General features: G+C 50.5%; 1 protein-coding gene across 5 annotated transcripts in view; it reads left to right on the top strand.

Annotated features, from left to right (window-relative positions):
- The window catches only part of XIAP (X-linked inhibitor of apoptosis), a 683,213-nt gene that overhangs the window by 28,694 nt on the left and 639,870 nt on the right, over positions 1 to 14,649 (top strand). For all 5 annotated transcript variants that reach the window (XM_069612668.1, XM_069612665.1, XM_069612667.1 and 2 more), the window contains exon 2: positions 3,987 to 4,872. In XM_069612668.1, coding sequence (XP_069468769.1) covers positions 4,011 to 4,872 — 862 coding nt within the window. In that variant the 5' untranslated portion in view covers positions 3,987 to 4,010. The remainder of the gene's footprint in view (positions 1 to 3,986; positions 4,873 to 14,649) is intronic.

Here is a 14,649-nt window from a genome sequence, read left to right as displayed (position 1 = left end):
GCACCCTGATGACCACGGTGAGCCAAGGCGATCACCTCGTCCACCTTCGATTGGGGCACTACGGTCCGATCTCCATGGAGCAGAAGGCCAGATGTTGAGAACGATAATTCCTCCCGGACTTTCCGTAGTTGCCCAAGTCCGGTTCTGGCCTCCTTGGTGTGCCCCGCCAGAGCCTCCAGCACCGACTTCCAGGAGCCCTGTTGCATCGAGTGCCTTAGGATCTGGAAGCACTCATCTTGCGCTGCCGCTGCCTCCAGCTCATGGAGAGGCATGGCATTTGGCGTGGCTGCCTCCACCACCACACGGACGTGCTCTTCTGCTTCTTCTGCACAGGCGTCCTGGACTTCGCCTGCGGACGCCCCAGGGTGTCTGGAGAGATAGTCTGCAGCGTTGTTCGCCCCTGGCCGGTATACCAAGGTGACTCCATACTCCAAAAGGGCGAGCATCCACCTCTCAATGCGTGCCGGTGGCTTGGATGACGACCCTGCTAGGATGGGAAGCAGCGGCTTGTGGTCTGTCACCGCCGTCACCGGGCGTCCAAGGACGTAGAGCCGGAAATGCCGGCATCCCCACAGTACTGCCAGCGCTTCAGGCTCGATCTGCGAGTATCGCTGCTCCGCATCGGACAGGGCCTTGCTGACAAATGCCACCGGGCGGATACCACCACCACTGTCAATTTGTGTCAGCACAGCGCCCAGGCCGAAAGGGCTGGCGTCAACTATGATCTCTGATGGTAATGCTGGATCGAAGAACGACATGGTGCCTTCGGCCACCAGGGCACCCTTTATGTCCTCAAAAGCCGCCTGTTCTAGCGGGCCCCAATTCCAGATGACATCCTTCCTGGTCAGTGCCCTGAGCGGTTCCAATCTGGAGGCCAGATTTTTAATGAACCGTCCACAGTATGTAACCATGCCTAGGAAACTTCGCTCCTCAGACACGGACTCCGGAGCCTGCGCCTTCTTTATGTCCTGCACCTTCCGGGGATCAGGAGACACCCCCCTTCTTTGAATACAAATCCAAAGAATTCTATCGATGGTCGGAGAAATTCTCACTTCTCTTTGTGGAGGGTGAGTCCCAAGGATTGTAGTCTTCTGAACGTCTTCGCCAACCGCCTCAGATGGTCTACCTCTGTTTTTGCAAACACCAGGATGTCGTCGCTTATGTTCAGAATGCCCTGTAGATCAGCCAGCGTGCCCCGAATAATGTTCTGGAACACCTCCGCCACCGAGGACACACCAAAACTCAGTCTCTTATAGCGGTATAGCCCTCGGTGTGTCGTGAAGGTGGTAATGTACCTCGACTCGGGTTGGAGGACAACCTGGTGATAGCCCGCTCGAAGGTCCAGTTTCGAAAAGAAACGAGCGCCCTGTACCTCCGCAATGATGTCATCGATCGTCGGGGTGAGGTGTCTCTCTCTCTTAATGGCCTTGTTTGGGAGCCTCATGTCGACGCAGATTCTCACAGCATCGGGTTGTTTAGGCTTCCGTGCCACCACTATCGGGGACACCCAGGGCGTCGGGCCTTCCACCTTTTCTATAATGTCAAAATTGACCAAATTGTCCAGCTCCTTGTCGACAAGGTCACGGAGGTGGAACGGCACCCTTCGATGTTTCAGGGCAATGGGCTGCACCGACTCATCAATGTGTAACCTCACTGGATCACCGGCCATCTGCCCGATCCCCTTGAACAGTGCGGCATACTTCTCGAGCAAGTCATTAATGTCCTCTAAATAGACAGAGTATGCGAAGCTGACAATGCCGAGAGCCTCTGCCGCAGCACAACTTAACAGCGTGTTGGTGCTCACCGGTGTGACGTAGAATCGTGCAGTGATTTGGGAGCCCTCATGGTCCACTTTTGCCACGAACACACCGTCCAGAGGGATGGGGTCAACACCACCGAAGGCAAAGATGCAGGCCTTGGGAGTAGCCAGCTTGGGGGGCTGGTCCATGGCATCATAGTGTCCACGGGCCATTACATTCACCGACGCCCCAGTGTCCACGAGGACAGGGACTGGAGATCGGTCACAGACCACGCCCCTTGGCTCTCTCCTGTTCTTACTTTTCAGGATCCCCACACTCGAGACAAAGAAGACGTTCTCTTCTTCTTCTTCCGCTTCCTCCACCTGGGCATCCTCCTCAGTCTGATCCACCTGAGCGACGTTGGATGGTCGACCCTGTCGATTGAGACTGGACCGCCCCGGGCCCCTCGCTACCAATACCGGCATTGCTGCTTTGCATACTCTCGAGAAATGATTGGGTAGCCCACACCGTCCACAGGTCTTTCCAGCCGCAGGGCATTCATCAGGGTGGGGCAGGTCATACCCACATTTTTGGCAGATTTCTCCTGCCCTCCCGGCTCGATCCCGGGGACTGCTGCCAGGTCTTCGGGTGCCCCTGCCACCTCACCACATCGCACATACCTCTTCGGTCTTGATGAAGCGCGACCCGGCCTCCATTCTAGCTGCCCTCGCCTCCGACACCTCATGGCACCTCCCCAGTTCAAGGATGCGCTGAAGCGTAATTCCAGGCTCCCTTAGCACCTGGCGCCTTAGTTTGCCTGATCATGTCCTCCGCATCACCCCAAGCGCAGGCCAGCGAGAGACGCATTAGGCGCCCATAGAAAGTGTCCAGAGTCTCATCGTCTTTCTGTTTGGCAGAGAGCATGACAAAACGTTCATAATCTGCATTGGCGAGAGGCAGGAAGTAGGCCTGCAGAGCGGCCTTCGCCTGATCATAGGAGGTGTAGGCTGGTTGTAGAGTCCGTTCTCTGAAATGGGGCCACCACATCTCCCGTAATTATTTTAGTGTGTCTTGATTCTGAGCAAACGCTCTTGATGAAGGGCCTCGGACTGTGCGTTTTTTGTTAACCGATGTATTATTGCTGTTTTATCTACCCTATAAGATGTACAGTCCTGTCAATCCTTCTTGTCTTCTCGTTGTGAGTGAGTTTGAGTTTCATAGCCTACAAGTTGTGTGTACGACTTAAACGTCTAAATACAAAGTTGGCACCTCTCATTACCCCCAAAACGTATTAATTACTCCTTTTAATAATAATCCTGAAAATATATCCTTTCAGCCACCAATATGAATTTCCGGTGTGAATAATTTAGCACAACTCCTCCCTCACCACTACATACGCAACAGTAATGCAAACGTGCTGCTGTAAGAACACGATTGGAGCCATGAACTTTTGTTTTAGTATAGGCCCACTGATGCCTTTCCAGGAGTAGACATTAATAATCTACGTCGCTTATGAACTTTGTCACTGATGGACACTAGTTGGCCTTCGGTTGGTTGTGTAGACATTGGGTGTGTGTGTGGGTGCCATCCAGTGATTGCGCCTCTACTCCAGTGATCCTCCACAAAATGAAATGCACATGCACTTTAATGTTTTGCACTTATGTGACTTTGTTTAGCACTTTCAACCTATGCACCTTTTGCACTTTATGCACTTGTATCTGCTTGTATGTTATTTGCAAATGTTTTACTATTCTTTGTGAGATACGTCTACTCGATGTTACATATCAATATATGTCTGAATGTAAATAAATACTGTTGCTTGTATATGTGCAATTCGGGCTGTTATACTTCGAAATGAGGGATCTGTGTCCCCACGGAAAAAGTTGATTGAAATCATGGTCCATTAATTATATCTATGTAGAATAGTTGCATGGCACAAACCAACATACATAAAATGATATTTACACTTAAAGAATTAGGAGTTAATGTTAAAGGGTAGCTTGGTTTGTAATGAATTTCCATAGCAGTTAGTTGGGAATGTGCATAGAAACAATGATAAATTACTATGTTTAAGTAAGAAATGTTTACAATCGTCTGGCCTAACGATCAGTGAGTGACCTGATGGTGTTCAGGTAGACTATATTTGAACGTTCTGATTGTTTATTACGAGGGGGAGTATGTTGGCAGATTTTAATGTTCTGTGACTGTCTTCACGCTGAAACTCAAATGATTTTCTTTTTTTTCCAGAAAAGCTGGTAGGCCCACGCTGACATGTCGGACATCCGAGCTGCTCAAGTACATGGCATTGATCAGTTGTTTTCAGAAGAGAGCTACCGAAATAAAACATTTGCTAACTTCCCTGGGAGTTGTCCAGTCTCATCCACAACGCTGGCCAGAGCAGGTTTCTATTACACAGGAGATGGGGACACAGTCAAGTGTTTCAGCTGTCACTTAACAGTGCAAGGCTGGCAGTATGGGGAGTCCGCTATTGGTAAGCACCGAAAATTATCACCAAACTGCACATTTATCAATAGCTTTTATCCGAACAGTGAGCAGATACAAACATCTAGTCCTGTTCTCCAAAGTTCGAGCCCGTGGGTGGCTGATAATTGCTCTGGAAGTTCAGCACCTGGGAATTCATTTCACATGGTTCCTAACACTGATGCAGATTATCTCTTGAGAACTGGGCAAGTTGTGGACATGTCGGATACAATGTACCCTAGAAACCCTGCCATGTGCAATGAGGCAGCAAGACTAGCATCATTCATTAGTTGGCCGGATTACTCCCCAGTAAAGCCAAAGGAACTTGCACATGCTGGACTTTATTACAAAGGCATTGCTGACCAAGTGGAGTGCTTTTGTTGTGGTGGCAAATTAAAAAACTGGGAACCTGGTGATCGACCATTGGCAGAGCACAAGAAGCATTTTCCTAGATGTTTGTTTGTGCAGGGACGTAAAACGGGTGTACCACATGAGTCAAATGGCGTTGATGAAGAATGGTGCATTTTAAATGGTACTGAAATTCCAGCACATCAAGAAATGACAGCATTGGAAAAACGTCTTGAGACCTTCCAAAGTTGGATGTTTCCGATTAGCAAACAAGATCTTGCAAAATCTGGATTTTACAGTCTTGGTAAGTTTGATATACAAATGAATACTTAATCATCCCGTACATAAAGTGTGCAACCTTTTGAAGGTATATTGATGCACTGTGAAAAGTGGCGGGGCAGTAGAGGGCCCGTAGCATATTAGTTTAAATGGGCCAAGGGAATACTTTGAGAGGATGAGCATGACGGTAGCTTAACTCTCTGAAGTTGCTGGTGTCATTCATTACAGGCACAGTAAGCACTAAATATAACCTTATGTCATGGGTTTTTAACCTTGTGGTTTCACTGGCCCTGTTTCTCTATCGCATAGTGCATATTAATGGTTACCAAATGTCTTTGATTGTGGGCTTGTGAGCCCCATGTCTGTGTTAAGCTTAGGGGCTGGAACGAATTATGATGTGAATTTTATTCTTTTCTGCATTTGGGCCACTAGACAAATGCAATATGACTATCATGGAAAATAAATTGTGAGTAAGGCGTTCTTAACTCGGATAGCTTTGGTGCTTTTACAAGTAATGACACAAGGTAAATGTAAGATGCATGAATAAGTGGCTGGTGCAACAGGAAGCATGCTTGGTATATACAATATAATACAGTTAAACAATGAAAAGATAATCTAAATGAATCCCATTGTTTAAAAGTAGATTTGTTAGCTGAGAAAACACGTTTCGATTTGGATGAGTTAAACCTTACCACCTACTCGCTAAGGTTACTAATCACAGATTCCAAATAAACTTCCTTCTCCCTCTCAAGTGTTTGTTCTGCTTCCTTTGGTCTCTCCCTAGCCCCTGCTTGCTGCCGTCACTTGGTCAGCTATGAATCGCCCTCTGCCTTGGCTGACTGTCCCGGCGTATATATTTGTTGCATTTATTTTTCAAAGAGTATACATTGCAAGTTAAATCTTCATTTTAGTGTTTGTACCCATTGTTAAGACGGATTTCTGAACTGTGACCTGGAGGGGCAGAGGTTCAGAAGGCCAGCCTAGTTTCTTGGAACAGGGTAACCTCTGGACAAGCCAGACCAACCAGGGTAGCGATGGCGGCGGTCAAGTCTCAAGAGGGGTGAGGGTGACTGAAAGACCTCAATGAGCACACAAAGCAAGGACACTTATGAATTACTCCAGACAGGTGTTCTATTAAAAATATAGACACATTTATTACAAGGCCTTTGTAACATAGACCATAGCAAAGAATCACAGTAACACTAAAGTAAACCAACGCATCACAATCAATACAATATATATACAAGACCGAGGGGTCTAAGGAGTTAACAGCATGGAATATGTAGACCACCTAGATGGAGAGGAAAACAGGCAGTGCAAGTAATCTTTAGACCCAGTTCATCATCAGAAATACACCTAACTAAGAGGCAGTCCAAGCCCTACGAAGAGAGGAGCCTTATGCTCAATAGTACCTGCACACGCTGGTGCCAATGGACAAAATAGGGTCTCTTCAAGGGTCACTAGCAGCTCAGGAAGGTGGATGCGGGTGATGAAGAACAAGTCCCCACTACTCCAGCCGGACCTCCACTTATGGGCAGAGGCAGGTTGAGAGTGCAGGGTAGAGTCGCTATTTCACAACAGCGGTAGACAAGAAATGGGCTCCTGCGTTAGGCGCCACCGGTTGGGGTATGGACTACTCACCAGTCCCCGACGCAGGCAGACCCAGACTTCGGCAGTTCAGTTCACTTTGCTGGCAGTTCGAATGCGACAATCAGGACGTCTCGACACAGTGTAGTTTCCACAGTAGCAGGACTCAGGGTCAATGGGGTCACAAATGCAGCGAACCTGCACAGGTCGTTGCCACAGCAGGGCAACACGGCAACCGCGTTTACCCTGGTCCGGGCGCACTAGTCTCACTTCAGACCTGGGAATGCCAAGTGTACGAAATTCGGCGTGAGGGTGCCGTGGACACAGAGCTAGCATTATGCCAAGTTTCGAGGGCTTCCCCGAAACGGCGGCGGTGGTCAGACCACTGGTTGGCCCATGGACACTTCCGAAGAGGCTTATTGCAAGGTTTGATGAGGGTGCCGAGAATAGTTGGTCCCACTATTCCAATGGGTTAAAGCGCCTTCGCAGACCTTCTAGGACTCGCAGGACGACAGCGGGCTCAGGGTGCCAAACCTTCCAGCGGATCACCTGTGGTTCCTTGACTCGGCTTCTTGTTGCAGGATACTTGGCTCCTTATCCTTTGTTCAATGTGAACTCAGGAGATCGACATGGTAGTGGTGTTTTCAGCCTCTTCTTATCCAAAGTTCCCTTCATGCCAAAACAGAGAGGACCCAATGGGAGATCTGCTCACAAACACTCCCTCCATACGTGGACCAATCATGGACCACAGTGGTCCCAGGCATTCAGGACACTCTAGACAATCTGGCACCCAGGATGTGTATTGGGAACAGGCATCCCAGCCCACATCTTGGAGGCACACACACAAGGCATGCAGAAACCAGCGAAAGCATTGGGTTTCGCGGGAAAGAGCATGACCAAATAAGGACTGGCCCGGGTCGGCTCGACCTGTGGAAGGTGAAGGGGCAAGATGGTCAAAGGACAGGACAAAGAACCTCGTGGCATGGCCATTTTGGAGCCAGGCCACCTATTCGTGCCAAGCGCGGTAAGCACGGTTAACATGGCAAAAAAGGGTTCAAACATAAGATAAATGATAGCTGCCACCAGTCCTGTCTGTGACACACCTGCGCAGTTCATAATAAGTCAGAGAGTTTCTAGGGCCTTTGGAATGACTAGAGACCCAAGTGTACGGTAAGGTACGTTACATTGTACACCTGTTACATGTTGCACAAAAGCTGCAACATGAGGAAAGGACTAAGGGAAACAACGTCTCCCAGTACTGACTGTCTTAAGGGCATATCAGTTTCCCCATAAGAATTGAGCGAAAGCCCAGAGGAGTGCGGCTGAGGGCTGCACTTCTCTGGCAAAGGTTAGATCAGGGTGTAGAACAGCAGCAACAAGTTTGGGGGTTGACACATGGAGGGAAAATTACATTCAAATATGAAATCTTTCCTCACCATTCATCCATAGTTGAAGAATCAACCTTGCATTGTCGAATCTTGTTTTTTTGTCTGTTTTATTAGCTGCGAACGTGCTTATGAAACATTGCGATCTGCCATTTTGAATGGATTGTGTCCTCGCACGTATTCCTCATCTTTGACAGGCACTTGTTGTCAAGCTTCAGCTGCTTTGGAAAATTTCCGGCAGAAGGCGCCATGCTTTGTTGGGGTCGAGTCGATGTTCCCCGAAGGCCTCCATTGAGGGTGATGTCATCGAAGGCATGTATAGCACACGTAGCATGCCTGTTGGCCTCCGTTCCGTTTTTCTGCGACAGTGATAGCTTCAAGTGAAATTCGGTGAGCCTCACATCTTGTGACATCTTTGTTCAATATCTATCGATACTATGTCATCATCATCGACAACTCCGAGGTCCTGTTTCAAGAAGTGTCGGGATTGCGGATAAAAAATTTCCCTCACTGATTTGCACCGTGTCTGTTTGTGGTGCCTCAGAGCGGACCACGACACCTCTGACTGTTCGAAGTGCCAGTCCATGACTGGAAAAGCCTTGAGGGCAACGGAAGGGGAAGATGAAGGTCGGCAAAATCCCTAAAAAAATCTCTTACCCGATCCGTGAAACCTTCGACTGACGAGTCGAGAGGCGACTCTACTCGGAGGAAGAATGCCAAGCCGTCCAGGCCGAGGAGTGGCTCACACCACTCTTCTTCATTCTCGAAGAAATCGAAGAGAATGCACCGTAGGTCGCCTTCGTCGTCGGACGCTTCCCCCGAAAGAGTTGCTTGCCCAACTAAGAAATCCACTCTGGCCGGGTGGGAAGCCTTCAGGGCTGAAATGCTTAAGATTTTTGAAAAACCAAAAAGCCATGCTCCTACCGAGCCTTCGAAAGAAGCTGGAAAGGAAGGGTCTCGTCCTAAATCCTGTGCGCCCTCGAGCTCGGGAAAAAGGCCTGATCCACATCGTGAGCCTTCTAGGCCTCGATCCGATGTTTCATCGAATGATCATTCGAGACAATAAGGAAAAGTCGAGGTCATCGACACTGGCGGTGCCTTTGACTCCCACCAAACCGTCGACATTGACCCCGAAGCCTTCGACACCAGCTAGGCCACCCTTGCCAGCTGTGCCGTCGAGGCTGAGCACCCCTCCTTCTATGGCGCTTATAAAAAAAAAAGCATCAACGACTTCTGTGGCATCGAAGCCAAGTTTACCAAAAACAGTAATTCCAGACAAAATATATGCTCCACTACCTAAAAAAAATAATTCTTTAAATCTCTTTGATTTTTGAAGAAGAGGAGTGGTCTGACGATGATCCCCCATTTGGCCTACAACATGGTACACCCAATGTACCAGAGAGTTTCTCTCAGAAGAGCCCAGAAGGAAGGACCTTTATAACAATTTGCAAACTGCAAGTGGGGGTAGATACCTCGCCCGAACTTGAATTTGGGAAACCAGAGGCTAGGGAGCATGCAGATGCATCCTACAGGCAGCTCATGTCAAAGCTGGTGGAATACATGGGTTGGAGTAGGCCTCCATTACCATATGAACAGGACGACCTTACTGACATTCTTGACCAAGGTCCACAATCGGATCCCATCTTGCCTTTCAATATGGCATTGCAGAAAAGGGTGGCTAGAAACTGGGAGACTCCGGAGTCCATTACGGCAGTTGATAAGATCTTAACTAAGAAATACTGCCCTTCCAGTAGTGACCCCAACTACCTGTCAAAACACCCCACTCTGGAGAGTCTGGAGGTGCAGGCAGCTACTGCTACTTCCAAACAAGTGGCGTACCCTACAATCCCTCCTGATGGGGACAAACGTGTAGATGGATAGGCAAGCAAAGTATTCTCTGCAGGGAGCATTGCAACTCCACTTGTGACCTCGCAAAGTAAAAAAAAAAGAAATGTTTTTTTATTGATTTGGACATGAATACCATACAATGTAGTGCAAAATATACATTACCAATTTCACTTTTAGGTACATGTAATTTTCTCCCTCCCTCCTAACCGAGCCTACACCACATTACAGCCTGCCTCCACTCTTTCTATGGGCGTTCCCCGGTCTCAGCATCTGAGGGGCCCTCTTCCTCTGGGCCTGCCAGGTCAGCCCCTGACAGTGTTGCCGCCAAGTGTCTCCAGGCTATCAACGTATCCGCTTCTTCTCTCCCCCCCACCCCCCTCTGTTTGCAGCCTCCTGCCACACAGTTGTCTCGGCATTTGTTCATTTCTGGAGATCATGCCACTAGGCTTCATGCGCTCGGCCTTCTGCTTGCTTTCCAGCTCATTGCTATCCTATGTTTCGCAAGTATGTATGCTAAGTCATTAAGTTTCCTCACGAGTTTAAGATTGCGCAACCTTGGAAACCCCAACATGCATGCCCACAGGGAGTCTATATCTAGCGTTATCTCTTTTGCTGCCATGAGTCCGGCCATCTCCCTCCAGAATCTCTTTATTTCCGGGTATGCCCAGAACATATGTACCATTCCTGCCTTCACTTCCCCACGCTTTGGGCATGCCTGTGTCCCAACGTTTTTAAATTTGGCTATCCTCTTAGGGGTCATGTATGCTCTATGGGTGACATACAACTGAATCTGCTGCAACCTCACATTCCTTGATGCATTTTTGTGGTACCCCTATGCCCTGAACCATAGTCCATCCCCAATTGGTTCCACACCCTCCTCCTCCCAATCCCGTCTCGTCTGGGCCACCTCCCTCCCAACCTTAGACATCAGCAGCTCGTATATCCTGGAGATTTGATGGCCCCCCCTCCGACACATCAGAGAACGTCCCTATGGCAGCGTCGGGCTGTCAGGTCAACTCTGCTTCTGGCCACCCTCTTTCATTTTTACCAGCCTAGCGTATGTAATATATTGTCCCCGGTGCAATCCCCTCTCTCCCATCAGTGTGTCAAACTCTATCGCCTTCCCGTCCTGCCACATATCCCCCCAAAGTCGCTATACCTTTCAGTTCCCATTGTCTTCTGATTGTCCCCCCTCATTTTCTGGTCCATCCCCTCCAATGCCACTAGTGGCCTCTGCGGGGAGAGCGGGAGCGGGAGCGGGTTCTCCATTAGCTGGCAGGCTCTCTGCCATGTGTCCCCACCTAGGTCTAACAATCTTGATCCTCCTCTCTGCTGCTGTTTTGACAACCACATCCATTCGTTCAGAAAATAAGGGGCACACCCAGCTCTGAGCAGTTTGGACTCAGGTGTGGGATCCTCTGCTAACCACCGTGCCACGTATTGGCGTTGACTGGCCAAGTAATATACTTCAAAATTGGGCAATCTGATGGGGGCGTGGCCAGCAGTGCGATGGGAAAGACTTGAGTCTCTTCGGCACCCGTGACCGCCAAACATCTCCTGATCAAATTGCCCGATTCCTGCATGCTATAGAGGCACAAGCACTCCGGACGGGTGTTGGACCCCCCCCCCCCCCCGGGCTAAAGTGAGCAGGAAAGCAGCTGAAACCGCGGCTGTATCACAGAGCTACAGGCGAGAAAAAATCCGAGCAGGCTCCAACCGGCCCGACTTCAAAATGGCCGCCGGGGTTGAGAGCTAACTCTGTGCCTGCGGAGCGGTACTGCAGGAGGCCTCGACATCGAGAGCAGGCGAAGCTCCGACTTGTATGCAACAACTGACCAGCCTGTCGGAAGAACTACAATCCTGCGCACCTCCGCTGGTGAAGACACCCCGAGCTGAGGCGGCCTTGATACGCGGCCCACACCGGTGGAAGGAGGGTGCGAGCCTGCCGTCGTAGTGAGCGGGCCGGCGGATGAGTGAACGCGAGGGGCTGGCTGCACTCGCTCAACCACAGGCCAGGAGGGTCAGCGACGAGCGGAAATAGAGGTGCCGGGGACTGGCCGGGGCAGATTTCCAAAGCACAGCAGCAAGCACACCAGCGCAAAGGACACCGATGGTACCCCCCAAGAACAGTGCGCCGCACCGCCTTGCAGCATACCGGACAGCTGTGAATCCGACGCTCCCATGCTGGTGGGGGGATAACCGGACTAGGGCGGCACCGGACTGCGGGAGGCCACCCGCAGCAAGGGCCTAAGCACAGCATCACACTCTCCGCCAAGAGCACGGGGCCCTGAGGCCTGCATCGAGGATTCCGGGAGAGCGGCACTACACAAGACCAACAACCGCACCGCCTGTGGCAAGGGCGGGGGCATCCCGAGAAGAAGCTCCATCTCAGAAACAGGCGAGCAGCACGTGAGTAGCAGTCCCGCGGCCCCACCACTTGCATCGGCCAGGGAAACTGGCCAACACTCCGCCGGGGGAAAAGGGTAAAGGCGTGAAGCGGACTCGACAAGCTGTAAGGCGGCCATTACACGCTCCTCCACCCCGCAGACAGCAACAGTGCGTGGCCCCCGGGACCGAAGTGGTGGTACTCACTGGGGCCGGTTTGGGCGGCCAGTCCAGGACCAGTCCCGATGCCGGAGTGGCCCAGTACGCTACACAGAGGCAACAGCTCAGTCCGCAGTCCGGTTGCTGCACGGACATTTCCGCACAAAATCCAGACCCACCAGGCGCAGTAAGAAACATGGGGAAAGAGATCTAGAAGACTGCCCACGCAAAGCAGCATGGACCAATATACAATTCCTCCTCCGCAAGCTCCCGACCTCCACTCGTTGTCCTCGGAGGAAGTGGAGAAAGTCAATACGATCTCCCTCAAAGACATAATGACTGCCATAGCGGAATCCCGCATGTCCATGGAGCAAAAAATGGACGGAATAAGCATGGACGTGTCCCTCCTCAGACATGACCTCCAAAAGCTAACGGCACGCACGGGAGAGGCCGAACAACGCATCTCGAACACAGAAGATGGGATTCACAACATGAGACAACAACTCCAGAGTGTCTCCTCCAAACTCAAGGTGCTGGAGGATAGAATTGAAGAATACTGAACAATGTCGAATACTTGGTATCCCCGAGAAAGCAGAAGGCGCCTGCATGGAACTGTTTTTGGAGCAGCTGCTCGCTGACCTGTTCGATCCGGACTCATTCTCCAAGTTCTTCTCTATAGAGCGAACGCATAGAGTGCCCACCGGCAGACCAACGCCTGGGGCTCCCCCGCGCAAAGTAATTGCAAAATTTCTAAACTTCAGGGACCGAGACGCATTACTGCAACATGCACGCGCCAAGGGCACGATTACCTTCAATGGTTCCAAGATCGCCTTTTTCCCTGACTACACTAGGGAAGTGCAGAAAGCAAGACAATCCTTTGACCACCTTAAGAAGCAACTACAATCAATGGGAGTGAAATATGGCTGCTCTTCCCCGCGCAATTAAATATCTACCACAAGGGAACCACGGTCCACTTTAACGACCCCAAGGAAGCATGGCGCTGGGCTGAGCAGCATATAGAGGGCAACTGGTCGTCTTCGCGCGGCAGAGAGGGAAGGAACCGCGTGCCCCCGCCTGCCCAACAGTGCGTGCCTCGTCAGCCTCCAGCACAAGACCCACCGGAAGACATAGGTGGCTGACAACAAGTAAGCTCGAACTGTAATATGGCACCTTATGCGACATACCGCAATACCCATCTTAAGGTAACACACATTTGAATGTGGCGGTTGCGGGAACGTCTCGCACACGCGCTTTGTAGGGCCCCCTCGGCTAGTAAGTTTCAAGGTAAGCGCTAAAGGTGTCCCCCCCTACCCCCCAGTCATAGTTTGTAGGGGGATCACCTGAGCCTTTGGCTGCAATTGTTTCATGTAAGCTGTCCAGTTGACAGCCGGTAGTGTTAAAGTTCGGGCGACCGATGCTTCTAGTTGGGAGAAGTATAGGGAGGGTGGGATTGGGTTTGTTGAGTTAAGTTAGGGGAAGGACCAGTCTAGCATATAACACATTAAAATCACAGAAGAGGGTTATAACACGGAGGCGCGCGGGTGCCTGGTACCTGGCATCGTCAGCAACAGCACACACTCCATTAGCCACGGATAGATATGGCATCACGTAATACAAACACAACCAGAACACTGAAATTTATGACCTGGAACGTCAATGGCCTTGGCAATGCAATTAAACGACGATTGGTGGGGCAATACCTGAACTGGCACGCACCGGACGTCGCCTTCCTGTCCGAAACGCACCTTGCAGGCACAGAATTCTCCCTATTCAGACACACAAATTATAGACTTGCAGTTCACGCAGGCTTCACAATGGGCTCAAGGGGGGTCATGGTACTGATACACAAGAATCTCCCTTTCCACCTTAACACAGTAACCCAGGACACTGGAGGAAGATACGTATATGTGGCTGGTACACCCTGGGAGCACTCTGTCACACTACTAGCGATTTACGCACTGCCCACTTTGTTGTCACCGCTACTCGCCGACATTTCCCCCCTGATTACCGCAGACGCTTCTAACATCATGATAATAGGAGGGGACTTCAACAAAGTTATGGACATATGCCGGGATCGCTCACACCTTCGAAATAGAATTCCCCAGTGTGCCTACCAAACTTGCAACGTTCACGAACGCCATGGGCCTGTGCGACGTATGGAACTCCACCCTAATATCAGGGAATACTCATTCCACTCGGGAGCTCACGCCTCGCTCTCCAGATTGGACTACTTCTTCCTCCCAGCAACTGACCTACACAGGGCATCTCCGACCACTCCCCACTGGTGATGCAAATCACAACATCCAGGCCGACTCCCTCGCCCAGCTGGCGCCTGAATAATTACTACCTGGGCAATCCAGACCTGGTGGTCAGGCTCCAAGAGACAACGCAGACATACTTTGAGCTGAACACAGAGTCCGCATCAGACCCAGTGTCAC

This window comes from Ambystoma mexicanum, chromosome 5p, assembly GCF_040938575.1.
Source record: "Ambystoma mexicanum isolate Mex_15411 chromosome 5p, UKY_AmexF1_1, whole genome shotgun sequence".
Classification (NCBI taxonomy): domain Eukaryota; kingdom Metazoa; phylum Chordata; class Amphibia; order Caudata; family Ambystomatidae; genus Ambystoma; species Ambystoma mexicanum.
This window is presented reverse-complemented; position numbering and strand designations above follow the sequence as displayed.